The sequence below is a fragment of the Neodiprion lecontei genome, chromosome 6 (genome assembly GCF_021901455.1).
Source record: "Neodiprion lecontei isolate iyNeoLeco1 chromosome 6, iyNeoLeco1.1, whole genome shotgun sequence".
Classification (NCBI taxonomy): Eukaryota; Metazoa; Arthropoda; class Insecta; order Hymenoptera; family Diprionidae; genus Neodiprion; species Neodiprion lecontei.
The window spans coordinates 5,526,483-5,538,819 of NC_060265.1; the positions used below are offsets into that span (position 1 = coordinate 5,526,483).

The window sequence follows — 12,337 nt, forward strand, 5'->3', positions numbered from 1 at the left end:
TATTTTTAATACTAAGATATTATACACGTACGATTATACAAAAACATGGCAGTAATCTGTATTTTATAAGAATAAAAAGATTGCAAATATAAGAAGTAAAAATTAAACGAAGATTGAAACTTACGAAGCGCTACATCGATTGATTCAAATCAACCCGCTGTATTGTACACACATCGGAAATAGTAAAAATCGTCGGGAATCGGTCCTGTACTAGCTTGGCGTAAGATTTTAACCGTCTTCGCTGTCTGTAATAATTCATGCGTGTATTTATGAGTAAAATCTTCCTCGTTTTCGATCCCGATGATTGATTTTATGTTTTGACGGTGTACGCCACTCAAGCATCTGCTTTCCGTGTTGCCGGTACCCAGGTGTGAAGCAACACTTCGTCATTTGTAAATTCTCAAACTATAATTTATTTTAACTTACCCATCAAAGGATAAAAAATACCACATTATACCCCATGTACAATAGACCAGTTCTACTTTAGGACATACCTTAAAATCATGGCGGTGTGAGTTTCGGTCAAGATAGCGATAGCAGCTGCCGGCACATCTCTGGGATGAAGATTTTCCGACAAATTTTTAATTCTCTCGATTGCTTCGGTACAATTCTCAACCCCAATCTGAAACAAAATAATATATTGTAGTGCATGTTCCGTTAGTTATTATAAAAGTCTCAGAGCCTAATTCTAAACCTGATTGCTGAGCGCTAATAATATCTTCGCATCCTCGGGAGAAAGAGCGGGCTTGTAAGAGCCAGCTGCAGCTAACCAACCATATCTCGTTGTATGGCCGATGATCCGCCAACGTTTTTTTATGATTTTGTTAATCTGAGAATAAAGAACAAGAAAGCAATGACATTATGAAAGAATATGAATTTGCAAGATATTTGAATACCAACCGTTTCCAGTAAAAAATTTTCCTCGCAGAGTGGAAATAGGAGCGTTGTAGAATCCAAAGGACGATTTTGCGACGTAGAAACATTGGTCTCGGATTTGCAATTTCGATCGATTTCCGCGTTGATCAATTTTGGTAAACAGCTCTTCGGTTCAGAATTGAAATTTCGTTTACTCGAGGAAATCGTTTTATTAACCAGCGTGGAACCCATTCTCCGCGCTGACGAGGATCGCGGCGAATAACCGTCTGGTTGTTCGTTTTATACGATAGATAATAGTGTTTCGCGCCTCGAACTCTCACCATTACTCAATCGATCGGACAATTCTGAACGTTGAGATAACGATAAAATTAGGTTGTTTAAACCTTCGGAAACCAGGATAACGTGCAAACACGTGAAGTAAAATTTCGATTGAACGCATTAGCAACATCACGATAGCGAATTAATATGTCTGGCAAATTACCATCGTTATTAAACATATTAGCCATTCAAAACGCTTGTGGAGTTTCCGGAAAATATATTCACAGTATGATTTCTAAAAACAAGTTCCAAATCCATTGGAGAATTGATTTGGCGTAGGCATTATTGATACGAGTCCAATATTAAAATGTCTTGCTTTCAAGGCACGCTACAGACACAACGTAGATAGCCATGGCTAATTTCTTGTCATCGGCCATTTGAAAAACTATAGAATTTAGCAATTTGAGAAGACATGGTTACGTAGTCGCGCGATTTTTGTGTTCCCAGTATATCATTTTCGCTAATTCGGAGGTGGGAAAAAGTAAGAAAACGAGATAATTAAAGCAAGTGCGGCAATCTTCAACGGATAATTAATTTGACACCGCGGTGTATTATCCGCGGGAGGTTATTCAAAAAAGACAAGAGCAACGGTATTCCCGTTCGTAAGAAAATCGAAAAATATAATCAATCCGGAGTTAATTATATAAATTAAACAAACTACCGATGAAGACAGAAAAAAAAATTAAATTCTATGGGTTTATTATTATAAGATGATTTCTTGCAGTTAGCGGTATAAATAAATGCAGATTCCATTCGACCTGCAAAAGGCAGAAAGGAATGACAAACAAATTCATTGTGAATTATGGTAGCAGAGCAGCTAGGATGCCCCCGCTGGTTTGCCAGGTCTCATGTCGCAGCCAGCTCTGAACCAGACAGCGTCCGAAGAGGCAACTTTAGCCGCAAGGGGATACAGATTGATAAAAAAACTTGGGGAGGGCTCGTATGCCAAGGTATAATACATTCGCTGCGTATAAGCTGTTTTCGGACAGCGTATCGACTTATCGGTAAACTAATTTCCTCGCCGATATCAAAGTTCGGCAAACTTCTGCGATACATTATGTATACATGCCAGGTATAACGGTAAACACGATTTGTAATTGCACAGGTGTATCTCGCCGAGTACAAGCCAGATAACGACCCTGACAGAGCGAATACACTGGCGTGTAAGATCGTGGATACCGCCAAAGCGCCCAAGGACTTTGTCAAAAAATTTTTGCCCCGAGAATTAGATATTTTAGTGAAATTAAATCATCCTCACGTAGTTCACGTGCACAGCATATTTCAAAGGCGGTCGAAATACTTTATATTCATGCGATTCGCCGAGAATGGAGACCTCCTTGATTTTATATTGAAAAACGGAGTGGTCGCAGAAAGTCAGGCGCGAGTTTGGCTCAGACAACTCGCTCTTGGTAAAAGAATAAAAATAAAATAAAAAAAAAAAATTTTAATACACTCATAATGAATATTTCGAACATCATCGGGTGGTATGGTCGGGTCTCGTATTCAAAATTGTCAACTTTGCCTACCATTACCGAATTTCAGGACTCCAGTACCTACACGAAATGGAAATAGCACATCGTGATATGAAGTGTGAAAACGTGCTGATCACGTCTAATTACAACGTAAAATTAGCGGACTTTGGTTTTGCAAGATATGTAGTCGACGGCCGAGGCAAACGCGTCCTGAGCGATACTTACTGCGGCTCATTATCTTACGCCGCGCCGGAAATCCTGAGAGGATCACCTTACAATCCAAAAATAGCGGATATTTGGTCCCTGGGGGTGATACTTTACATATTACTCAACAAAGCCATGCCTTTTGATGATACTAACATAAAGAGATTGTACGAACAACAGACTAACAGGAGGTGGAAATTTCGGGGTAAAGTGGTAGAAATTTTGAGCGACAACGTTAAGAGGGTCGTTACCAATCTGCTTGAACCCGACTTGAATAAGAGATGGAAAATGGACCAGGTATTGCATAGCGATTGGATACTCATGGATCCTCGATTAATGGTCCTTACACCTGCCGAGCAAACCGCCCTCAACTCTGCGATTGAGGAAAGGAAAAGGAACGAGGAGAAAATAAATAGAAATTTGGCAAGTGACCACGAATGTACTTAACGGAATAATTTTAACCATTGATTAACAATTTTTTCCCATGTTTTTTCCAGAAGCCTACGAAACCTGATAGCAGGAGTAAGACTGATGCCGATGAAGACCATGGACGCGGAAATGAAGATGTGACCGTCATCAAAGACGCGATTAAGGTACATTTCCTAATTGTAAAATCTCATCACTTGTTCTCATATGTTTGATTTGTTTCGTTGGTAGAGCATTTTTCTATCTTAGCATTGTGTTATTTTTTAACGGTAATGCAATGCACTATTCGAGAATATTAAAACATGACCCAATTTCAAGTACTGACACCATATCTTTAAACGAATCGATTTGGTCTTCCTTAACAGGATCACAGAGAACGTTTATCGGACGCGCCCAAACCGTGATTGAACCGTAAGAGAATTAGTTGCAGAATTTTATTGAGTCTAGGTACCTGGTGTAATTTTAAGAACGTAAGAAAACTATCCGTTATTGCAATTTTTAGCAGTTACGAATTTACGGTCCTTCATTTTCTAGTTGCAAGAGCAATCCTGAGCATTCATAAAGTGAATATCGAACCATGCAATTAACTCTGATTTGTAGTTTGAGACCAAGAAGTAATGAATGCAATTAACATCAAAAAAATCGTAATGAAATGTAAATATTGTCCGTGAGTAAAGATTATTTTACAGTTATTGGTAATCTGACTGTTGATCGAAATTGTATCACTCTGTGTTTCACATTTTGATTTCATTTACACAGAAAAGTTAGTAAGTACATAAGAGTTTACTCTTGAATTTGTCGAGTGAAAACGATACGGGTAACAATCTGTTTATTTTTTCATCAACAAATAAGAATTTAACAAAATGCCTACTAAATTTTGATCATCACTCGATCAAAGCTTTTGCATTATTGAAGCTTATTAATTAAGGTAATTAATTTCGCAAGAAGTTACAACGTTCACCTGCTATACCATTTTATATAATTACTAAATTACAGACTTTCAATAAATAAACAATAACAATATATTATAAATAAATTCAACTTACGATTCGTTGAGGAATAATTCAGTTACCAACGTAACGTGTTTTCAGCAACCTTGCATTGCTATTTCTAATCACCTGCACATAGTAATCGTTATCATCTCTATACGTACCAATCTTTCCGTTTAATTGAGTGGCAATCAATTGACGTGGCCCTGAGAGTCCTCCTAATTTCCAAACACCATCGGATTGGAATATTAAGGGCTCTCCTGTTGGAGCCACTTCCATTAGAAGAAACTCTGAACCAGGTAGGGTATATTCTTCGAATTGACCCCACGTATCATATCGTAGTATTATCGTATCCCAAGTCAACTGCACAGCGAGCCAGAGTGAGCCAGATGACACAATAGCAGATGCTTGCGTAGCCCCAGGTAGGTTGAAACCTGAAAATGTCGTTTGCTAAATTAATTTCTTTAACAGTTAAGTAGCGAATTCTAGTAAGGCTCGATAGTTTGCAGATATTCAGGCTGTCCGAAAAGTTAGTTAATTCAGCGGATATTTTTCTGAAGGATGCAAACTGTGAAACACAAACCGGCAACTTGACGAAATTTCTTCTCCACATGCTCGTAAGTATAGATCCATACACCGCCATTAGGATCTGAGGTTGCAACAACAACTAGTGGAATTCCCTCCAATTGAAAAACTTGGCTGAATAATACTCTGCTAGAGTTCGGAGGGAAGGTAAGAAGTTGAACTGTTTCTCCATCACATGTTAGTACGCCAATTTTGAATAAACAGTTTCCTAGACCTTCAAAAAGTACCGCATGAAATATGGATGAGCCTGAGGTCAAAGCCGTAGAGTTTACTTTAATCAGTTCTAATTTATCACAATACCAAGCTCGTCCTATTTTAAAATGTAAAAAAAATAAAAATTAGTACAGATCAGTTTTGAAACCTTTGTTGTGAAAAGTTTTGTTTGCTAAAAAATAAAATAATCTAACTTACGTGACAATGATATATGAATTTGTTTTGCGACGTAACTAAGTTCCACCATTCTGGCACTGACTAATTCTAAATCCAAAGTAAGTCGATCCAAGTTTTTAAGTTCCACCCCATGGAACAGTCTATTTACTGCAGAATCTCCCATTATCGTGACATCACCCCTCATTATGATCTGAGACTTTATTATTTGAACTTGTTTATTCTTCTTCAACTGATGCTTCACCAGAGATGACAGATCGATGTCATTTATTTGTCCATCAATGACAATTTTTGACGTAATTATGGTCCCATGAATTTTTTTTGTCCCACCTACTTGCTGGGATATTGATTTCAGAAGATACTTCTTCATTGCGCACCCATTCACCATTCCATCCACTCTGTTGAGATACGTTAAATTGAGATAATTAATTTTCACGACGAATATTAAATGTACTTTCTGAGTCTACAAATAAAAGATCCATGGTATCCGTTAGAATAAAATACATACCGCAAAGGCTTCAGTAGCGTAATATTTGCAAAGGTTTTCAATCCCCTAACAATGATTGGTTTTCCATTATTTAATACACTCAAGGTATTTGTCTGCCAGCTACCAAAATTGAAACCACCATTAAAGTTTTCAGCATGCAATGACAACACAGTTTTCTTCCCAGTAATTATGTTTTCTTTGACGTCGAAACGTACAATGTCAATAGACAAATCTTTCCCATTAATTTTACTTTGAGTGTTCAAATCATCTGAAATGATTTTCAGTTATAAGGTTACAGCAAGAAGAGCTTGCTAGTGAAATCAAACTGAAAATTTCAGTAAAAAAGTTTTAGATTCACTTACCTAACACTATTAATGTTTGGAAGTGCATAGCATTTGAGACAGTTTGACTACTGTCTCTTTTTAACGAGTGTTCGACTAGTTCAGCTAAAAAAGATGCGGATGCCAAGAGTGACAAACCTTTTGTACATATAATATTCGGAATTTTTGCCTTTTTTAAATAAACATTTTCATATATTTCCTGCGATCTGGTTCGACTAAGCAACCACTTCGAGATTTGATTCCAGGGTCCATAATTTTGTGTATTCAGCCATCCCTAATAGAATAGATTGTAATTCTGATGAGTACAATATGTACATAAAAATCAGTGCAATTTCTAAACACTACAAGTTTACAGAAATATAAGTACTAACTAATATTTGTACGGGTCCTTTGAATACGGCATGCCTAAGATCAAATAGTGCATTGGAGAGAATGCAGGGCTTATTGATGAACCAAATATTATCGAAAAGTTTTTGCAAGGTGAGACCGTTGATACTTTGAATTTTTGGTTCTACTGCAAACGTGATTGAACCTGCAAACAAGAATTGTTGGTACTCTGTTCCGCAACTTGGAAATTACTATATTTACTTACCTTTTACAATTAAATTGGTAGGTGTGTTGCTAGATGAATAAGTGAAGGAATAGGGTAATATTAAATTGGCAGATTTCAGGCTTCCTGCAATTATTTTTGTGCCCATGTTACGAGTTCCTGAAAGATCGATGGGAGCTACCAAAGTCTTGAACGTACGTGCTACCAATCCACCAGCTGAAAGAATTTTGCATTTTTGAAGAAGATAGATTTATTCCAATAAAAAGAACAAGAATAGGAAACTACATACCAAATGCAATGTTAGTTAGAGACGCAGTTTCATCCAACTTAACAATATTCTGTGCCAAAGCAGAAATATTTTCCTGATTCAAGGTTTCAAAATATATGTTTCCTTTCGAAATGAAATTTTTCGCATTGGTTATGGAAGGTGGTACGAATCCTTTGGCAGCCAGCAGATGTTTGATATCTAAATTTGATGCATTTACGACACCATTAATAGTACCTGGATTACGCCAAGCATTCATGGCAACCCACAGCCCTAAAAGATAAAAGGTTGATTTTGAATATACTACTAATTTTTTCGTATTCTCATTTATAATAGTTTATAATTGTAATGAATTTACTCACTTTGAAAATCAATCCCAGCAATATCATCAAGCAATGCTTGGTGAACTTCAACAGTTCCTGAGAAAATTTTCGATGCTAGATTTAATTTGTTGGCCGTTGTTATTGTAGCTGTATCCATTATAGTTGAACTTAATGTGGAAGCACCAAACATTTGTACAGCTTTCAAAGTCTTAGCTGAAGCCTCATCAACTTCTACAGACCATGTTTCGATGTTTGCGATTGTCGCCTCTAAGGCACAAAAAGAGCTCTGAAACCTAAAGAAGAGCAATTCAAATATTTAAATAAAACTTATTTACATGTAATTACATCACTGATTAGCAACCTCTGCACATACTTTGGAAGAGGCAAAGCATCGTAAGATAAACTTGTAATAATAACATCATTTGGAGTGCGTTTAGTGCCAGTGATATTTTTTACATGGTTAATAATTGATTTCTCACTTAGAGCTGTAACCCAATCAGCAGTTATATCTGCAGTAATGTTTGTCCAAGTCTGCAAAAGTACATATAAAACATATGGATTAATGAAATTAAACAACTACACAATAAACAAAAATATTCCTCAAAACTAACCGTTCTAAGTTTTGACAATTTCAAGTGAACTGGCACACTTTCATCAAGGCGTAAAGCTTCACTCCTGATCTGAGTCAAAGATCTCTTCCTGTCCAGTAACAGATCAGAAGCTTTTGCCTGATTTGTTACAGTGACCTTTCGTAGGGAATAATTACCCCGAAGTATCAAAGGTTTTTCTATCCAAGTTACTGGTTTCAAATCTTTCACTCCATCGCCGTTTAATTTACCTCTCAAGTGAACAGGGCCAGTTACTTTTACTTTGGACACTGTTTTTGTGTCATTTATCGTGACAGGAGGACCATTAAGGGGCAATAAAATTCCACCTTGCACCAAATATAGATTGTTAGCTTTTATTGAAATTGCATTTATTTCCTGGTGAGTCAATTGCGTTGCTATACCGAGAGGAACCAATACGTTGGACACAGAAAGACTGTTATAAATGTGGTGTCCTAAAACAGTCCAGATGATTAAATGTAGTACTAATGCATTTTATGAAATCTGTACCTACAGAACAGTTGGGATTATACATATTGTGTGGCCTATTTGCAGGTCTAATAACTCACCTGTAACTTCTTGATCTCCAGATACTTTCAATAAATCTTTTTGGAGGGATACAAATGTTATTCCGTTTATCCGGTTACTGACCGTAACACTTTTCAGAAGAACTGCAGACTTTGGACATGGCAAGGTACCAGTTAACTGGGCTTTTACGTTCTCAAATACCAAAACTTGATCAATGACATTTGGTTTTGCTAAGTTTTTTAGTAGCTCACTTTTTACGGCAGTACTCAGACGATTTATCCTACACCCTAATGTGCATTGTCCATGGACTTTAGAGGCATACAGTGTGTTGATCTTGGGGTTTTTTTTTAGCACGAATTGAGAAAATAATTGTTTTTTAGCTAACAAACCAGATCGTAGTTCCGTAAACTGATTTGACAAATTTATCAACTGTTCCATACCCCTGCCCTTTACCTGTCAATTTGAATGACACGGTTACTACATTATAGGAATTAAGTACAGATTTGGCAAAACGACAATATTTTTACCTTTTTTGCCTGAAGTTTTCCAATGTGTCCGTGTTGGATTTTAACAGCTCCATTAAATTTTGGTCGCACTGGTGGCTGTGTTTTTACTTTCTCTATAATTTCAAGACACCATAGCTTCGTTTTATCTCTGAGAATTTCCCACGTACTTTGCTGAACCCAAATTAATTTCTTGAAGCTCCACATAGCATTTTTATGTTTTACAATTAATATGACCTCACCATCCAAATATGTAGGATAAATTTGATCAATTTCTGCCATTGTTATGCCAAGCTCAACGAATTTCCAACCATTATACTGATAAATTTTCAGCAAGCCCCTCTTTAATGCTAATAATACAACTGTTTCTTTGGTTGTGATAGATGATATCCAATCAGCATTTTCAATATTTTGAAAAGGCACAAAGTGGTCGTGAACGAATTTATACATGATGGTAGAGTCCTGATTTGACAGAGCTAAGTAGTGTTCTCTCTGATGCCCTTTTTCCATGTAAAAACTTTCAGCATCATTTGCCGGTGGTAGTCGTTGTGTCAAAACAAACACGTTTGATTGTAAGATAAATTTCAATACTGTAGTAGTCTGAGTTCCAGTTATGGTTAAATACATTGATCCTCCAATCTTAAATGGTGTTAGTTTCCCAGTACCATAATTTAAAACTTGAATTGAATCAAAATGCTCGCCTAGCCACTGGTATATTGATACATTGGCATTCGAAGCTATGCCAAGAAACATTTGATTCATTCCATGCCAAATTGATAATCGAACATCTCCCAGCCCTTCGAGATCTTGGACAGGATGTAGAATGTATTTATGAATTTCACGTTGTAAACGTAAGATCGTCACACTACCGTCAATCTTGCCTATTACAAATACGCAGCCAAACTCAGAACAGTCCGCAATTAGATGAGATCCGCCGGTAAGCAAATAGTAACAAGCTTTTTCAAATTGGTTTCCCTAGATGATTAAATGATAGAATGATATTACAATCCAAGAAGTAATAACCACTCTTAATTACCAATTAATTATAATTTAGATAATAACTCACATTGTACCGATATAGGGATATTAATGAAGCGTCAAGAGTAACTGTAAACCATTGTAGTTCGTTACCATTATAATAAGCAAAGATTGATATGGCCAATGAATTTGGAAATGGGTCTTCAAAGATACCAGAAAATCCTTTCAACACTCCAATCCCTGTTGGAAAAAAATTATTTAAGAGTCCCGCCATGGAGGATCAGCAACCAATAGAGAATAGGCAAAAATCTCATTGGCTGCAAGACTCTATACAAATCAAATATGAATACGTTGATTTAAAGATATGTAATTACTGGAACTGATATTATGAGTGACAACCGCAATATGACCATAGAAGCAACTGGTTGTTTAACTGTCATAGAATCAGTAGAAACTCCATGTCGCCCAACAACGCCACTGTATGCGTAGTATATGAAAAAATCAATTTATTTACCAACAGTGATAAAAATCAGGTTAGATAACCTTGAGAATAACATAAATCTGAACCGTTACATTGTATAAAGTGTAAAAAATATACTTTTGATTGATAAAATTTTGAATAAATAATAAGATAAAACTGGAAACACATTTTAGAATTTTGAGAGGATGTCGATCAATGATAAGAGAGTAGAAAATTATCAGGCACAAATAGCAGAATTGGAAGCTTTGCAAGCTATTTATCCGGACGAATTGACAGTTATTGACCATGGAATTTTAGCTGACATAAACAATTTTATACTGGATATACATTCTGATGTTCCACACCCCCTGGAATATATTGTTACTATTTTGCATCTTAAGGTAAGTCTTTCACTTTTCGTTAAACAATATTTTCAGTATTTTCATTACGTTTGAAATTCAACTGCAAAACATATTTAGAATTAAATACTTGTTGACTTATTTCAGGGTAAATGCCAACTGTACGTCACACTGCCCAACGATTACCCAATGACAAAGCCAGAAGTTTACGTTAGAAGCGAGTTATTTGATCGTATCCAACAGTTTAATTTTAATACCTCTTTAATAAACTTTTCCAATGCGCAAGAAGAGGGGTTACCCTCTATATATATGTTGATTTCGTGGGTACAGGAAAATTTAGAAAAATATTTAAAATCATCCAACAGTAAAACGAGCCAAAAGTCACCTGTTAAACTGAGCAAGAAAATCGTTCTGAGTTTTTCTAGGTACTGGATATACTCTCATCATATTTATAGTAAACTTAAACGTCGAGAAATTATTGAAATAGCGAAAGAAAATAATCTTTCGGGCTTTTGCTTGGCTGGGAAGCCTGGAATAGTATGTATAGAAGGAGCTTCGGAAGAGTGTGAAGATTGGTGGCAAAGAGTGAGTTGATCAATGTATTCTTAGCTCAATTTACGTATTTGAAGTCATTAACCTATTGTATGATTAATTATTTTCATTTAACTTATTCACAGATAAAGGCGATGAACTGGCAAAAAATTTTAGTTAAATTTAAGGAAGACGATCCTGTGGAAAACAGTAATTTAAATATTCACAGGAAGTTTTCAACTTTTCAAGAAATATCATTTCCAAGCTCAGATCGACACAATGACATGGGCGAACTTTATAAATATCTTACTGAGCATAATGTCCAATATGCATTTAAAGAATATTTTGGAGTTGACGGAAAACCTCCAATATAGTACATTTGCTACGTTTACCTAATTATTGTACATTTTATACAATGGATGAAAATATATCATCAATTTATTTTCTAAAAAACTGTGATATTGGGCTTTCTTGATTCATTGCTGTATACATTTCTTATTACGGGATTATTTTCTCACCATTGTTTAAACGTGCCACATGGCCATCAAGATGTCTCCTGTGGCGCCAGCCTAACGGTCTCTGCGTCATCTGAAGAAACTTGGCTATTTTTGCATCGAAAGCCTTAGTTGAATCTTGACCAGGTAGTATTGATCCTAAAAATCATTTCAGTATGAATTAGAGAACTTTTGGATTAATGAAGGCTGTGTAGAAAGTATAATAATCTTTTAAAAACTGGCTAATGTTTAATTAAAATTTACTTTAATATTACACATACATCCATCACTCACCATGGTCATTAGTTAGCTTTTGAAAGAAATTTTCCACTAGCAGAAGGTCATTCTGAAGTCCTTTGATTTCAAATGCACTTGATGACTTTATAATGCATATAACAATCGCGAATAGAATCCAGTATTTAGGCATCTTCTATCATCTGTGGCAACGTACTGATATTTGCCAGCCAAATATAAATCCTCAAAGAATTTGTTCATGGTTCTTCAGAATAGACATTGTTTACGTGTCAGGAGTCTCTACCAAGCTTATATTTCTTCTGACTGTTGTAAGGTATTAACTATGGGATTAACTAGTGAATGATACTACATATGTATGGACATTCATAATCTATCAATGAAAACAATCCATGTACACAAAG

At 35.9% G+C, this 12,337-nt stretch overlaps 2 protein-coding genes across 5 annotated transcripts; one reads left to right on the forward strand and one right to left on the reverse strand.

The window, feature by feature from the left end:
- Window positions 1–19: 19 nt before the first annotated feature.
- On the reverse strand, window positions 20–12,120 carry LOC107221097. Of its 4 annotated transcripts, XR_006904850.1 has the most exons (18): window positions 11,976–12,120; window positions 11,706–11,840; window positions 9,926–10,077; window positions 8,884–9,834; window positions 8,398–8,809; window positions 7,835–8,283; window positions 7,597–7,754; window positions 7,263–7,516; window positions 6,925–7,173; window positions 6,678–6,851; window positions 6,457–6,617; window positions 6,107–6,359; window positions 5,766–6,012; window positions 5,282–5,655; window positions 4,869–5,180; window positions 4,450–4,719; window positions 495–622; window positions 20–245 (listed from the first exon to the last, which is right to left on the reverse strand). XR_006904850.1 is itself a non-coding variant. In XM_046742660.1 (17 exons), exons 1-17 carry the CDS (start codon window positions 12,106–12,108, stop codon window positions 612–614), a joined length of 4,695 nt encoding a protein of 1,564 aa, XP_046598616.1. In that variant the 5' UTR covers window positions 12,109–12,120; the 3' UTR covers window positions 456–611. The 4 variants fall into 4 exon arrangements, 3 of the variants coding, with proteins under 3 accessions (XP_046598616.1, XP_015515462.2, XP_046598615.1); XM_046742660.1 differs by lacking the exon at window positions 20–245 and having other exon boundaries at window positions 456–622; XM_015659976.2 differs by lacking the exons at window positions 20–245; window positions 495–622 and having other exon boundaries at window positions 4,157–4,719.
- LOC107221109 (RWD domain-containing protein 2B) lies at window positions 10,172–11,623 on the forward strand. Its single transcript, XM_015659999.2, has 4 exons — window positions 10,172–10,370; window positions 10,492–10,698; window positions 10,804–11,241; window positions 11,334–11,623. Exons 1-4 carry the CDS (start codon window positions 10,296–10,298, stop codon window positions 11,559–11,561), a joined length of 948 nt encoding a protein of 315 aa, XP_015515485.2. The 5' UTR covers window positions 10,172–10,295; the 3' UTR covers window positions 11,562–11,623.
- Window positions 12,121–12,337: the final 217 nt, after the last annotated feature.